Source organism: Myotis myotis, unplaced genomic scaffold (assembly GCF_014108235.1).
Source record: "Myotis myotis isolate mMyoMyo1 unplaced genomic scaffold, mMyoMyo1.p scaffold_m19_p_27, whole genome shotgun sequence".
Taxonomy (NCBI): Eukaryota; Metazoa; Chordata; class Mammalia; order Chiroptera; family Vespertilionidae; genus Myotis; species Myotis myotis.
The window spans coordinates 303,845-315,063 of NW_023416332.1; the positions used below are offsets into that span (position 1 = coordinate 303,845).

Sequence of the window (11,219 nt, forward strand, 5' to 3'; positions counted from 1 at the left end):
GGGCGGGCGGGTATGGGGATATCATGTGAGAGCAACATCAACTGGCTGCCTTCCCTACATGGCCCGATGGGACCGAACCCACAACCCAGGTATGTGCCCTGACCCGGGAACTGAACGGGCAATCTTCCGGCGCACAGGATGAAGCTCAGCCAACTGACCCACCCTGGCTGGGCTCGGCACAGCTGTTTTCATTCATGAGCCTAGGAAGTGCAAGGAGGGAAAACCTATCTGGCCTTCTCCACATCACTCTCATCTCCCTGTGGGGAGTGGGGAGTGCAGGGCGGGTCTGGAGAGCTGGCCTACATCATCCAGGCCTCTGCACCCCTCCCTTTCTGTCCATTGGGAGGCAGAAGACAGGAAATGACAGCCATGGATGTGGTATGATTTTTACTGAAACAGCATTTGGTAGCCTAGGCCACATGCTGTCCACATCTGTTTTCCTCTCTGATACCAGCCAGGTGGCCCCCTCCCGTGTCCCTCATCCCTGGCATGACTTCAGCCTTTGGCTTCTCAGCTGCTGGCTGCTTTCCACATTCCAGTCCCTTTCAGAACCCAGGCAGCCTAGCCTCCAGCTGAAAGCACGGCCTGTGGCTCCCCCCACCCCGGCCCCATGACTCAGGCCCTCTGCGGGCACCAGCCCTCTTAGCACTTACCAGGAAAGGAGGGCAGGGGAAGGGGGGCTCCGTGGTAACCTCAGAGTCAAAGGGTATAAAAACAGCATTGAAACTGAAGACACGAAACCTGACTGCGCAGCCTGTGTTCCCGGAGACCCCCGGCCTGACGTTCGTTCGCTAAGATCTGGTCACAGAATCCCGCTGCATCAAGGCCTGCGCATGGGTGAGGCGCCGGGTCGGAGGGGTAGGTGGGAACAGGCAGGGGCCAGGCCTGAGTGACAGGTGGGGCTGAGTCTCCCTTCCCCTTCTGCTCGTCTCTCTTGCTCTCAGCTCGGTGCTTGCTTGTGTCCTTGACTGATGCTTGTTTTACTTAGACCTCTTCTCCCCGCTCGCCCCCAAGCACTTGGTTTATTCATTAACTGTTTCTAGTACTTCCTACCTTGCTGGACACCCAGCTGCCTCCTGTCCGACCACATTTTATTTTTTGCCCCAAATCATGCACATAAGCTGTTCAGAAATTGGTTGACAAATTAGTGTGTCCGTCTGGTTCCCTCCCCTTTTGTACTCTCCGTCGCCAGGGGTTTGTTGAGGGGAGCCTGGATGGCATGGGGGCCCAGCAGCCTTTCCTGATCCACCCCCTTCCCTTCCAGGCTCCATGCCGGGCCCTCCCTGCCTCCTGTGGCTGCTCCTGGCTGTCGCCTTCTCCGGGGTTCCCAGGGCGCAGCCCTTGGCCCCCCAAGACTTTGGAGAGGAGGAGGAAGAGGAGGCCCCGCGGCCACCGGGGCCGGCCGTCCTCTGTGACTACGACCGCTGCCGCCACCTGCAGGTCCCGTGCAACGAGCTGCAGAGCGCGGGCCCCACCGCCTGCCTGTGCCCCGGGCTGTCCAGCCCCGCGCTCCCGCCCGCGCCGCCGCGCCTGGGGGACGTGCACGTGGTGGCCGAGGACGGCAGCGCCGAGGTGCGCTGGTGCGCCCCCGCCTCCCCGGTCCACCGCTACTGGCTGCTGCTGTGGGAGGGCGGCGGGCCCCCCCAGAAGAGCGGCCCCTTCAACGCCACCGTCCGCCGAGCGGAGCTGAAGGGGCTGAAGCCCGGGGGCGCTTATGTCGTGTGCGTGGTGGCGGCTAACGCGGCGGGAGAGAGCGGCGCGCCCGGGCCCGGGGCGGGCGGCCAGGCCTCCGAGGGCTCCGCGGGCTCCGCGGGCGCGGGCGGCCCTGCCTTGGGGCCGTGCGGCCGGGTGGTCGTGCCCCCGCGGCCCCAGAGCCTGGTCCACGCGGCCGTGGGCGTGGGCGCGGCGCTGGCCCTGCTGAGCTGCGGCGCCCTGGTCTGGCACTTCTGCCTGCGCCAGCGCTGCGGCTGCCCCCGCGCCCCCCCGGCGGGCATCGGGCCCCCGCGGAGCCCCCGCCCGGCCAGCTGAGCCCGCGCTCCCCGAAGAGGTGCGGGGCCCCGGAGCCCGCGCCCCCAGAGCTCGTGCGGGCCCCAGACTGTCTCTTCTGGCTGAAGCTGGGGAAGGGGTAGAAGAGAGGGTCCTTTCTTAAAGGATCAGATGGTAAATAACTGGTTTTGCGGTTCCGGAGGATAAAAGAAGATATTATGTAGGTCCTCATATCACCATGCAACCATTTATAAACATGTACAAACCATTCTTAGCTCATGGGCCTTACCCATCAGGCCGGGGCACATCTGGCCTCGTTGGCGTTGCTTGGCAACCCCTGCCCTGCACCCTGGAAGGGCTCGGAGAATAAGCTGCTGCGGGGTGGAAGCTTGGGGCCGCAGACCACATCTCCTTCTGCCTTTTGTTTAGCTGTTGAGCTTGCGCACACCTGACTTAATCCACTTGCGTCTCAGGCAGGGAAGGGGGCGGGGGGATGGGGACAGCCCATGCTGCTGTCTGCGCCGAGCTTGCCAGTTAAAAATAATAACAAGTAATAATATAATACCAAGGGCTTTCCCCTTTCCCCAACTTGTTTCTTGTGTACCCCCTGTAACAACATTAAAGGAAAACATTTCATTTTCATAATCCTTTTCAACTCCCTATCCACACACCTGTTCTTCAGAGTAGTATGCATAATTTTGAATTTATTTCTAAGTGAATTAGATGTAGAAAAGTCTTATGTTGCTAAAGAGTATAATCCTCACTTACTAGTATATTGATCTTACTTTTTTTCCCCCCAGAAGCCAGAAGTGGGATTTGAAGGTCTTATAACATTTTTTAAAAATTATGAAAGTAACACATACAAATTTTACGTAATACTGGAGAGTATAAAGTGAAAGTTCCCCTCCTCCTCAAAACACTATTGCTTGTAGCAGAGGTCTTTACGTAATACAATTATTTTCTCTTTTTTAATTTTTATAAAGCTACTTATTTTTAAAAAAATATATATTTTATTGATTTTTTACAGAGAGGAAGGGAGAGGGATAGAGAGTTAGAAACATCGATGAGAGAGAAACATCGATCAGCTGCCTCCTGCACACCCCCTACTAGGGATGTGCCCGCAACCAAGGTGCATGCCCTTGACCGGAATCGAACCCCGGACCCTTCAGTCCACAGGCCGATGCTCTATCCACTGAGCCAAACCGGTTAGGGCGCTACTTATTTTTTAATTGATTTGAGAGAGAGAGAGAGAGAGAGAGAGAGAGAGAGAGAGAGAGAGGGAGAGAGAGAGTGAAACATTGATGAGAGAGAAACATTGGTCCGCTGGAGCCCGCAACCCAGGCGTGTGCCTTTACCGGGATTCTAACTGGTGACCTCTTAGTGCATTGAACACTCAGTCAACTCAGCCACACCTGACAGGACTTTTTAAAAATTGATTTGAGGAAGGGAGAGGGAGAGAGATAGAAACATCAGTGATGAGAGAGAGTTACCGATCAGCTGCCTCCTGCCGGCCTCCAGCAACCTGGGCATGTGCTCTTGGGTGGAATCAAACCTAGGACCCTCAGTGTGCAGGCTGACACTCTATCCACTGAGCCAGACCAGTGGCCACTTATCACTCTTCAGTGCCTTTTTTGCTTATTGCATCCTCAATAGTTATCTATATCTATGTCTGTCTATCTATCTATCTATCTATCTATCTATCTATCTATCTATCTATCTATCAGCTAATATGCAAAGTGTCACCTTAGCAGTTCAACTGAGAGACTGGTTGTTCGATTGCTCGCTGTGACATGCACTGACCACCAGGGGGGGCGCGTTACGAGGGAAGGCCCAGGCCGGCAGCTGGAAGGCCCCAATGGGCCCTGATCACTGGCCAGGCCTAGGGACCTTACCTGTGCACAAAGTTTGTGCACTGGGCCTCTAGTTTACAAATAATAAGGGCCAACTATTTAATTATCAAAGACATGTTTACACAATACAGTATACAGATGCTGTGTTGTGGAATTGCACAGCTGAAACCTGTATACTTTTGTTAGTGTCACCCCAATAAATTCAATAAAAAGTGGGGGGAAGACATGCTTTGCATGCATTCTCAATCTTTGTGATCATTACAAGAGATGGTATCACCTTTTTACAGATGAGAAAGTTGAGGTTCTAAATGGTTTGAAGCTACTTGTAGTGAGTTGAGTTAGGATTTGGGCTCAAGTTTCCCGACTCCAAACCTGATGCACTTCACTCCACCATGGAGAGGGAACATAGCATAGCGGTTCAGTGAGTGCACACTGCGTTCACTAAGTTCACTAGGGTTTGAATCCTAGCTCTGCTACGTACCAGCTTTGTGACCTTAGATACATTATCTCATCTTTCTGTGTCTGTTTCCTGTGACTAATGGTACCTATATCCTACGGATTGTTGTGATGATTAAATATGCATTAATCATCTAAAAGTCTCTAGTGCATATATTATCAATTCAACTTATTGTTACTCTGCCTCCTAAAATAGCCTAGGGCTAAGTAATCCACAAGGACTACCCAGCAGGGGTATAAATGCGTAATGGGGTAATTATTGGAGCTGGGAGGTGGAGTTGGGATGGACCAAGCAGGCTTCCCTTAGAAAGCAAACCCAGGGAGCATTTGAAATTTTGCATCATGTCATCAGTTTGGCTCAAATAAAATCACAAAAACTCAAGTAAATAAATGGTAAAAGCAAACCCAGAGTCCAGTCCAAAGAACCGACTGGGAGTTGACCAAGCCCACAAAAGAGGCAGGACCTTCCAGGCAGAGGGACTGTAGTGCAAAGACCCAGGGGAGAGAGAGGGTTTGTTTTGCAATAAGCACAAGTTACCCTCAGCCAGTGGGAAACCCAACAGCGAACTACTCACATTTACACAATACAGGCTGGCCGTGCACCTAAGATAGGGCTATTGTTAGCCCCACCTTACAGATGGGACTCGAACAAAAACGGACTGGCAGGAGGGAGCCAGACTACATTTCCTCCTAAGTCAGTGGTCCCCAACCTTTTTCATCTCATGGCACACATGAACTAATTACTAGAATTCTGCAGCACACCAAAAAGTATGTTTTGCAGATCTGACCCCCCCCCTCCCAAATATAATTTTGATTCATTCACACTGGACGCTCTTGTTGTGTTGGCTGTTGTCATTTTTTTAATTTGACAACCTAAGGGAAAGCGGTCAGTGCCCTGGACTGGTCAGGTTGTGTACGCTTTAAAAATTCCTGGGGCAAGCCGAAACCGGTTTGGCTCAGTGGATAGAGCGTCGGCCTGCGGACTGAAAGGTCCCAGGTTCGATTCCGGTCAGGGGCATGTACCTGGGTTGCGGGCACATCCCCAGTGGGAGATGTGCAGGAGGCAGCTGATCGATGTTTCTAACTCTCTATCTCTCTCCCTTCCTCTCTGTAAAAAAGCAATAAAATATAAAAAAAAAAAAAATTCCTGGGGCACACCGGTGTGATGAAGATCGCTGCCCTAAGGGACTGGCAAGTCGGGGAGTTTTAGGCAGGTGGGCGATGACAGGGTAAGATACTGTGTTTTGCAAAGATCCCTGTGGCAGTCGGGCGGAGGCCGGCTCCATTGCCCGGAGAGACGAGGACAGACGAGCGGGTCAGGGTGTGCAGTGGCCAGGGCCCCGCGGGAAGAGCGCCAACCACCTCCCAACCGGCTGCCCAAGGGACCACATCGCCAGCCCCTGCAGGTCCGCCCACGGTGTCGGGGCCGCACCCGCTTCCCCACCGGGGTCAGGCGCCGCCGGGGTTTGTTCAGAAGCCTCGTCTCTCTCCGGAACTCTCGCGAGATGTCCCCACCCCCGCCGCCCCGGCGGGAGCGTCAGGCTTGTGCTTTCTGACTCTCGGCGGCCCCCGTCCACGTCCGCCGCCACGTGACCAAACAGATCCGGGCACTTCCACTTCTCCTCCGCTTTCTTCTCGGCAGTGTCCGCGGCGGGTCCAGAGTCGGGTGAGCGAGCGAACGCCTGGCCGGGGCCGTCCGTGGGGGGCGGGCTGGCCCGCGGGCCGGGAGCGACCCTCACGGACCCCCGCCCCCCCTCTTTCGTCCCCCCAGGTCCCCGCGGAGGCGGCGTTGGCGGCGTCATGGCGGAGCTGACGGCTCTGGAGAGTCTCATCGAGATGGGCTTCCCCAGGGGACGCGCGTAAGGGAGCCCCTCTAGCCCCGGCCCGCGGGGCTCGCGGGCGTGTCCGCCTCCCCCCCGCCCGGCCTCAGGCTCCGCGCCCCGGCCTGACCGTCGCCATGGCCCGCGGGCGCTATCACGGTGTTTCTGCCCCCAGGGAGAAGGCTCTGGCCCTCACAGGGAACCAGGGCATCGAGGCCGCGATGGACTGGTGAGCGCCCACCCCGGGGCGGGGACGGGGGCGGGGCGGGCAGCCGCGGGTCGACCTCCCTGCCGACTCTCTCCGCCAGGCTCATGGAGCACGAAGACGACCCCGATGTGGACGAGCCGCTGCCGACCCCCCTCGGACATGTCCTGGGACGGGAACCCACCTCCTCGGAGCAGGGTGGCCCCGAAGGTCCTGACCGAGGGGCGCGGTGTGGCTGTGGAGGGGCCCGAGGAGATGCCGGGGGTGACGCCGATGGCTTGTTTGCAGGGCCCGGGTCCCCCGCGGAAGAAGGGAAACTCGTTCTGAGCGAAGAGGAAAGGCAGGAGCAGACGAAGAGGCACGTAGGCGGCACGGCCCTGCGCGGTGGCGGGTCACCTTGTGCCTCTCTCCGGGCGCAGTCTGATCAGTGTCTCCAACTGGCCACATCCCCTGCCCTCTCCGCGCTTCCCTGTTGTGCTGGGACCCAGGTCCCCTGGCTTGTGCTTTCCGAGTCCCTTGTTATCAGCCCACCTCTCCACCCCACGGTCATTTCCCTTGAGCTTTGCTGTCTGCATACAGGATGCTGGAGCTGGTGGCCCAGAAACAGCGGGAGCGCGAAGAGAGAGAGGAGCGGGAGGCGCTGGAACGGGAGCGGCAGCGCCGGAGACAAGGGCAGGAGTTGTCCGCGGCCAGGCAGCGGCTGCAGGAAGACGAGATGCGCCGGGCGGCGGAGGAGCGCAGGAAGGAGAAGGCCGAGGAGTTAGCAGCCAGGTGGGACGCTGGTCAGAGCTGAGGAAGGAATCAATATTTGCTTTGTCAGGGCCTGACCTGCTTTCTTCCTGTCCGCGTTCCAGGCAGAGAGTCCGAGAAAAGATTGAAAGAGACAAAGCAGAGAGAGCCAAGAAGGTAGGCGGTTGGGAAGACGCAGGAATTAAGTGGATGAGGCTAATGAGCCCCATTTTCTGCTTCGGAGGGCAAGGCTGGGCTCAGTGTGTCTCCTGCGGGCGGGCGGGTGCCTGATGGCGTCTTGCTTTGTCCTGCAGTATGGAGGCAGTGTGAGTTCTCAGCCGTCCGCACCCACCGAGCCGGGTTCTGTTCCCTCCTCTCCCAGCCAGGAGCCTCCCAGCAAGCGGGAGTATGACCAGTGCCGCATCCAGGTACTGATTCTCATTCTAGGTGCCACAGAGACCCCTGTGTTGGCCTGTCAAGCCCCTAGCCCAGAGCTTTGTTTGTTAATCCTCACCCAGGATTTTTCCATTGATTTTTAGAGAGAGTGGAGGGCAAGAGACACAGAGAGAGAAACATCAATGTGAGAGAGAGACATCAATTGGTTGCCTCTTGCAGGAGCCCCGACCAGGGCCAGGGATCGAGCCTGCAACCGAAGTGCGTGCCCTTGACCAGAATCGAACCCGGGCCCCCTCAGTCCGAGGGTCGGAGCTCTGTCCATTGAGCCAAATAAGCTAGGGCCCAGAGCTTTTTTCAGTTATGTTTCCTTTGCCAAACTTCTCCCTTCTTTGTAAATGACTTTTGAAATCCTACCTTCTCTCCTCTTAGGAATAGTATCAAATTTCACTTGCCCAGTCTTCTTTAAATCCATACCTCCCTCTTACTCAGCAGTTACCTCAGCTTGTTCATGCTTCCATTGGCTGTGTTACACAGCTGTTTGCAAAGCTAACATTCATTCATTTATCTATCATGGTGTTTTTCCAGGTAGTTTTGTGGACTCTTAAGTTGTGAGGGAACAAGGAGTCTGTCTCTCTTCATTGTTTAGTCAAGCAGAACCGAAGTGATTGTTCATTAGGTGCTTGTAGTAGTGATAGTGCTGGTTCCATCTGAGAGGAAGGAGGAGCCAGCTGTGCTCTTTTCCTTGCTGCGTCCCTCCCTGTTTTGACACTCACCGTGTTGCGGCTTTCACCTGCCCTCCAGGTCCGGCTGCCAGATGGGACCTCGCTGACCCAGACGTTCCGGGCCCGGGAACAGCTGGCAGCTGTCCGGCTCTACGTGGAGCTCCACCGTGGGGAGGAGCCGGGCGGGGACCAGGACCCTGTGCAGCTGCTCAGTGGCTTCCCCCGGCGGGCCTTCTCGGAGGCTGACATGGAGCGGCCTCTGCAGGAGCTGGGTATGGCGTGTGGGACCTGGAGCAGGACGTGGGTTGATAGGGACATGCCTGAGAGGGAAGGGCTGCAAAGGACTTGGTGGAGGTGTGAGGCCAGGAATTTGGGAGACAGAAGGTAGGTATGTGTGGCTTAAATCTGCTTTCTTCCTTCATCTTCAGGACTTGTGCCTTCTGCTGTCCTCATTGTGGCCAAGAAATGTCCCAGCTGAGAGGCCTTATCCCACCTCCTGTCTGACCTCTTCAACTTTGATAAAGCACTGACATCTCTTTCCTAATAAATAGCCCCTGAGTTCTCTTATGTGCCCGACTCCTTCCTGAGTGACTGGGAGGGACTAAACCAGGGCCTCAAACTACGGCCCGCGGGCCACATGCAAATACAAATATTGTATTTGTTCCCATTTTGTTTTTTTACTTCAAAATAAGATATGTGCAGTGTGCAAAGGAATTTGTTCATAGTTTTTTTTTAAACTATAGTCCGGCCCTCCAACGGCCTGAGGGACAGTGAACTGGCCCCCTGGACTAAACAGACAGAGGAAGACTAAAGGGAATGAATGCTTTCAGAACAGATGCCATTCATCTTACATTTCCAACAGAGAGACTTGTTTCTGATCTCGGTCTGATTAGTTGCTGGGGAAGTTGAGGAGAGAGACATGCTTGGGGGTGGAGAGCATGGGTAAGATGCTCCTATGGGTAAGATGGTGCGTAAGCTTGGATTCCTTATTGGCTATGTGCCTTGGTTTACTTCTTTAGTGAAATAGGGATGATAGTACATGTCAGTTGGAGTTGTTATGGGGGTTACATAATGTCAATAAAAGGTGCTTTAGCACAGTATCTGGCACCAAATAAGTCCCAGTAATTACTAGCTACTAAAAGGGTAATTTTTTATGCGGCCATTCCTAAACACTGAGGAACATTAGTGACCTTAAAAGCATTTACAAGTATTAACTGAGATATGAAGGTACTGTTACCACCTAGGAATAGGTACAATTAGTTCATTTTAGAGACTCGGACACTAAAGCACGTAACTTGCCCAACCTGACACAGGCAGCTGGTTACGGATCCTGGACACACACCCGGGAGCCCAACTCTAGGTGCCAAGCACCTTTATGGGAACCTGCCTCACAGCCACTGATCACCTGACCCTAGTGTTCCCTAACAGCTGCTGCCTTCCCCTCAATCCCAGGCTGGGAAAGGGCCACCATTAACCTAAAGGTCATAGGTGACATGTATTCAGCTTATGACTTCACCACCCAGCAGCTGAAAACAGCAGCAATGCTCGTATCTGGGTTTATACCTCCGCGTATTAGTGTTCTGGCTAAACTTACGTAATGAAAGCAGCCTTTTTTCTCGTGGACAAAAGGGGAGCCAAGCAATGGACTTGGCGGTGGGGCTGCAGCCTCACTGACAGCTGTACCTCATCCCTTCAGCGGCGCTTCCAGTGGATCCTACGACTGGACTCACAGGCTTAAAACTACAGTGAAACCTTGAGGGAAACCCCACTATTTACTGAGAGGCTGCTCTGCCAGGCCCTACACTTTCCTTTTCTACATTATTCTTATGGCAGCCCTTAAGATGATCAGCACCTTTACAGAGCAGTACTGAGGCTCAGAGGAAACGTGTAACTTGCTGGAGTTGAATCAAACCTCTGACTCAAAACACGCTTTCACTGCTCCCAGCAAACGGGCTCCCAAGGCCAATGGCCGCCGAAGCCGCCGGGCCCGTGTTCAGTGCTAAGAGCTCAGCTCCAGCCTCAAGACAGGAACCCCAAGCGTCCCCTGGCAGCTACTGCTGCACGCTTTTCCAGGGCAGTTCGACTTCAAGAATGCCGCCTGGTTACCCCCAAAAGAACACTCACACGGGCTCGTGCTTTCAAAGCGTGATCGCTGTGCCTATTGGGCTTCGGCCGCACATGGGAAGCGGGGCGCTGGGTGCTGCGGCCATTCCAGCCCACAGAACCGACCCCACAACGGAGACATTTACAGGCGTCACAGCTCAGGGCTCACTTTCCGGATGGAGGAACTGATTTACTGGTTCCTTCAGTTCCCCACATCGATGGCGCCGGCCCGCGAGGACATGAACGCGCAGTCAGTGCATGGTTTTGGGGGGGGGAGTGCTCACCCGGCGGCAGCTCCCCGAGCCCGGGCTCCCCGCCAGGTCCCTGCAAGGCCGCCTCCTCCGCCTGTGCCGGAGCGGAGCTCCCAGCGCCCACGGGTGCAGGTCCCGGCTCACGCTGACTTCCCGCCGCCGCCGCCGCTCAGCCAGTTCTTCCTCCAGGTCACGTTCTCCTGCGTGACAGCTGCCTCCTGCAGAGCGGCCATCACTAACTGCTTGGTCCTGGCCGCCTCTTCCCGGCTCCGTAAGTCCTGCCCCGGCATCTCCTGCGGGAGAGAGGTTCGCAGTTCCGGCCCCAAGCGCGGGGGTGACTCCGCCTGCCCGCCCACCTCACCTCGGATTTCCCACGGCTCCCACCTTCAGCATCGCCTGAACCCGCTCCTCTCCCGGGGTCACGAGGACAAAGAGCGCGGAGCCCACGCCAACCCACGCCCCCAGCACCGCGACTGAGATGAGCGCTTTGCGCAAGAAGCCCATCGCCCACCGCACGCGCAGCGAGGCGCCTGCGCGGTCTCCCGCAGCCTAGAGAGGCCGGCACCGCGTCTCACCGGCTCCTGCGCGGGCTAGAGCGCCCCACAGCGGACACCATAGAAAAGGGCCGGCTAGAGAGGACCCGATCGCGAAAGGTCGCGTCTGGGGCGCCCGAGTCTAAAGCCTGGATGTGGCCGGGAAGC

General features: G+C 56.0%; 3 protein-coding genes across 3 annotated transcripts; 2 read left to right on the top strand and 1 right to left on the bottom strand.

The window, feature by feature from the left end:
- The first annotated feature begins 61 nt into the window (after nt 1-61).
- On the top strand, nt 62-2,631 carry LRRN4CL (LRRN4 C-terminal like). Its single transcript, XM_036295893.1, has 2 exons — nt 62-837; nt 1,265-2,631. The coding sequence occupies exons 1-2, from the start codon at nt 834-836 to the stop codon at nt 2,026-2,028; spliced, it is 768 nt and encodes a 255-aa protein (XP_036151786.1). The 5' UTR covers nt 62-833; the 3' UTR covers nt 2,029-2,631.
- Nucleotides 2,632-5,801: 3,170 nt separating this feature from the next.
- UBXN1 (UBX domain protein 1) lies at nt 5,802-8,731 on the top strand. The gene is made up of 10 exons (XM_036295651.1): nt 5,802-5,958; nt 6,064-6,151; nt 6,288-6,341; nt 6,421-6,527; nt 6,606-6,675; nt 6,897-7,088; nt 7,172-7,223; nt 7,361-7,474; nt 8,244-8,436; nt 8,593-8,731. The coding sequence occupies exons 2-10, from the start codon at nt 6,093-6,095 to the stop codon at nt 8,640-8,642; spliced, it is 891 nt and encodes a 296-aa protein (XP_036151544.1). The 5' UTR covers nt 5,802-5,958; nt 6,064-6,092; the 3' UTR covers nt 8,643-8,731.
- Nucleotides 8,732-10,294: 1,563 nt separating this feature from the next.
- On the bottom strand, nt 10,295-11,097 carry LOC118648991 (ubiquinol-cytochrome-c reductase complex assembly factor 3). The gene is made up of 2 exons (XM_036295653.1): nt 10,903-11,097; nt 10,295-10,811 (listed from the first exon to the last, which is right to left on the bottom strand). The coding sequence occupies exons 1-2, from the start codon at nt 11,020-11,022 to the stop codon at nt 10,659-10,661; spliced, it is 273 nt and encodes a 90-aa protein (XP_036151546.1). The 5' UTR covers nt 11,023-11,097; the 3' UTR covers nt 10,295-10,658.
- Between the last annotated feature and the right edge of the window lie 122 nt (nt 11,098-11,219).

Coding starts and splice junctions, on each gene's coding strand:
- UBXN1 (XM_036295651.1), top strand. CDS start 6,093: ATGGCGGAGCTGACGGCTCTGGAGAGTCTCATCGAGATGGGCTTCCCC. Junction 7,089..7,171: donor GCCGAGGAGTTAGCAGCCAG/GTGGGACGCTGG, acceptor TCCGCGTTCCAG/GCAGAGAGTCCGAGAAAAGA. Junction 8,437..8,592: donor GCGGCCTCTGCAGGAGCTGG/GTATGGCGTGTG, acceptor CTTCATCTTCAG/GACTTGTGCCTTCTGCTGTC.
- LOC118648991 (XM_036295653.1), bottom strand. CDS start 11,022: ATGGGCTTCTTGCGCAAAGCGCTCATCTCAGTCGCGGTGCTGGGGGCG. Junction 10,812..10,902: donor GGGTTCAGGCGATGCTGAAG/GTGGGAGCCGTG, acceptor TCTCTCCCGCAG/GAGATGCCGGGGCAGGACTT.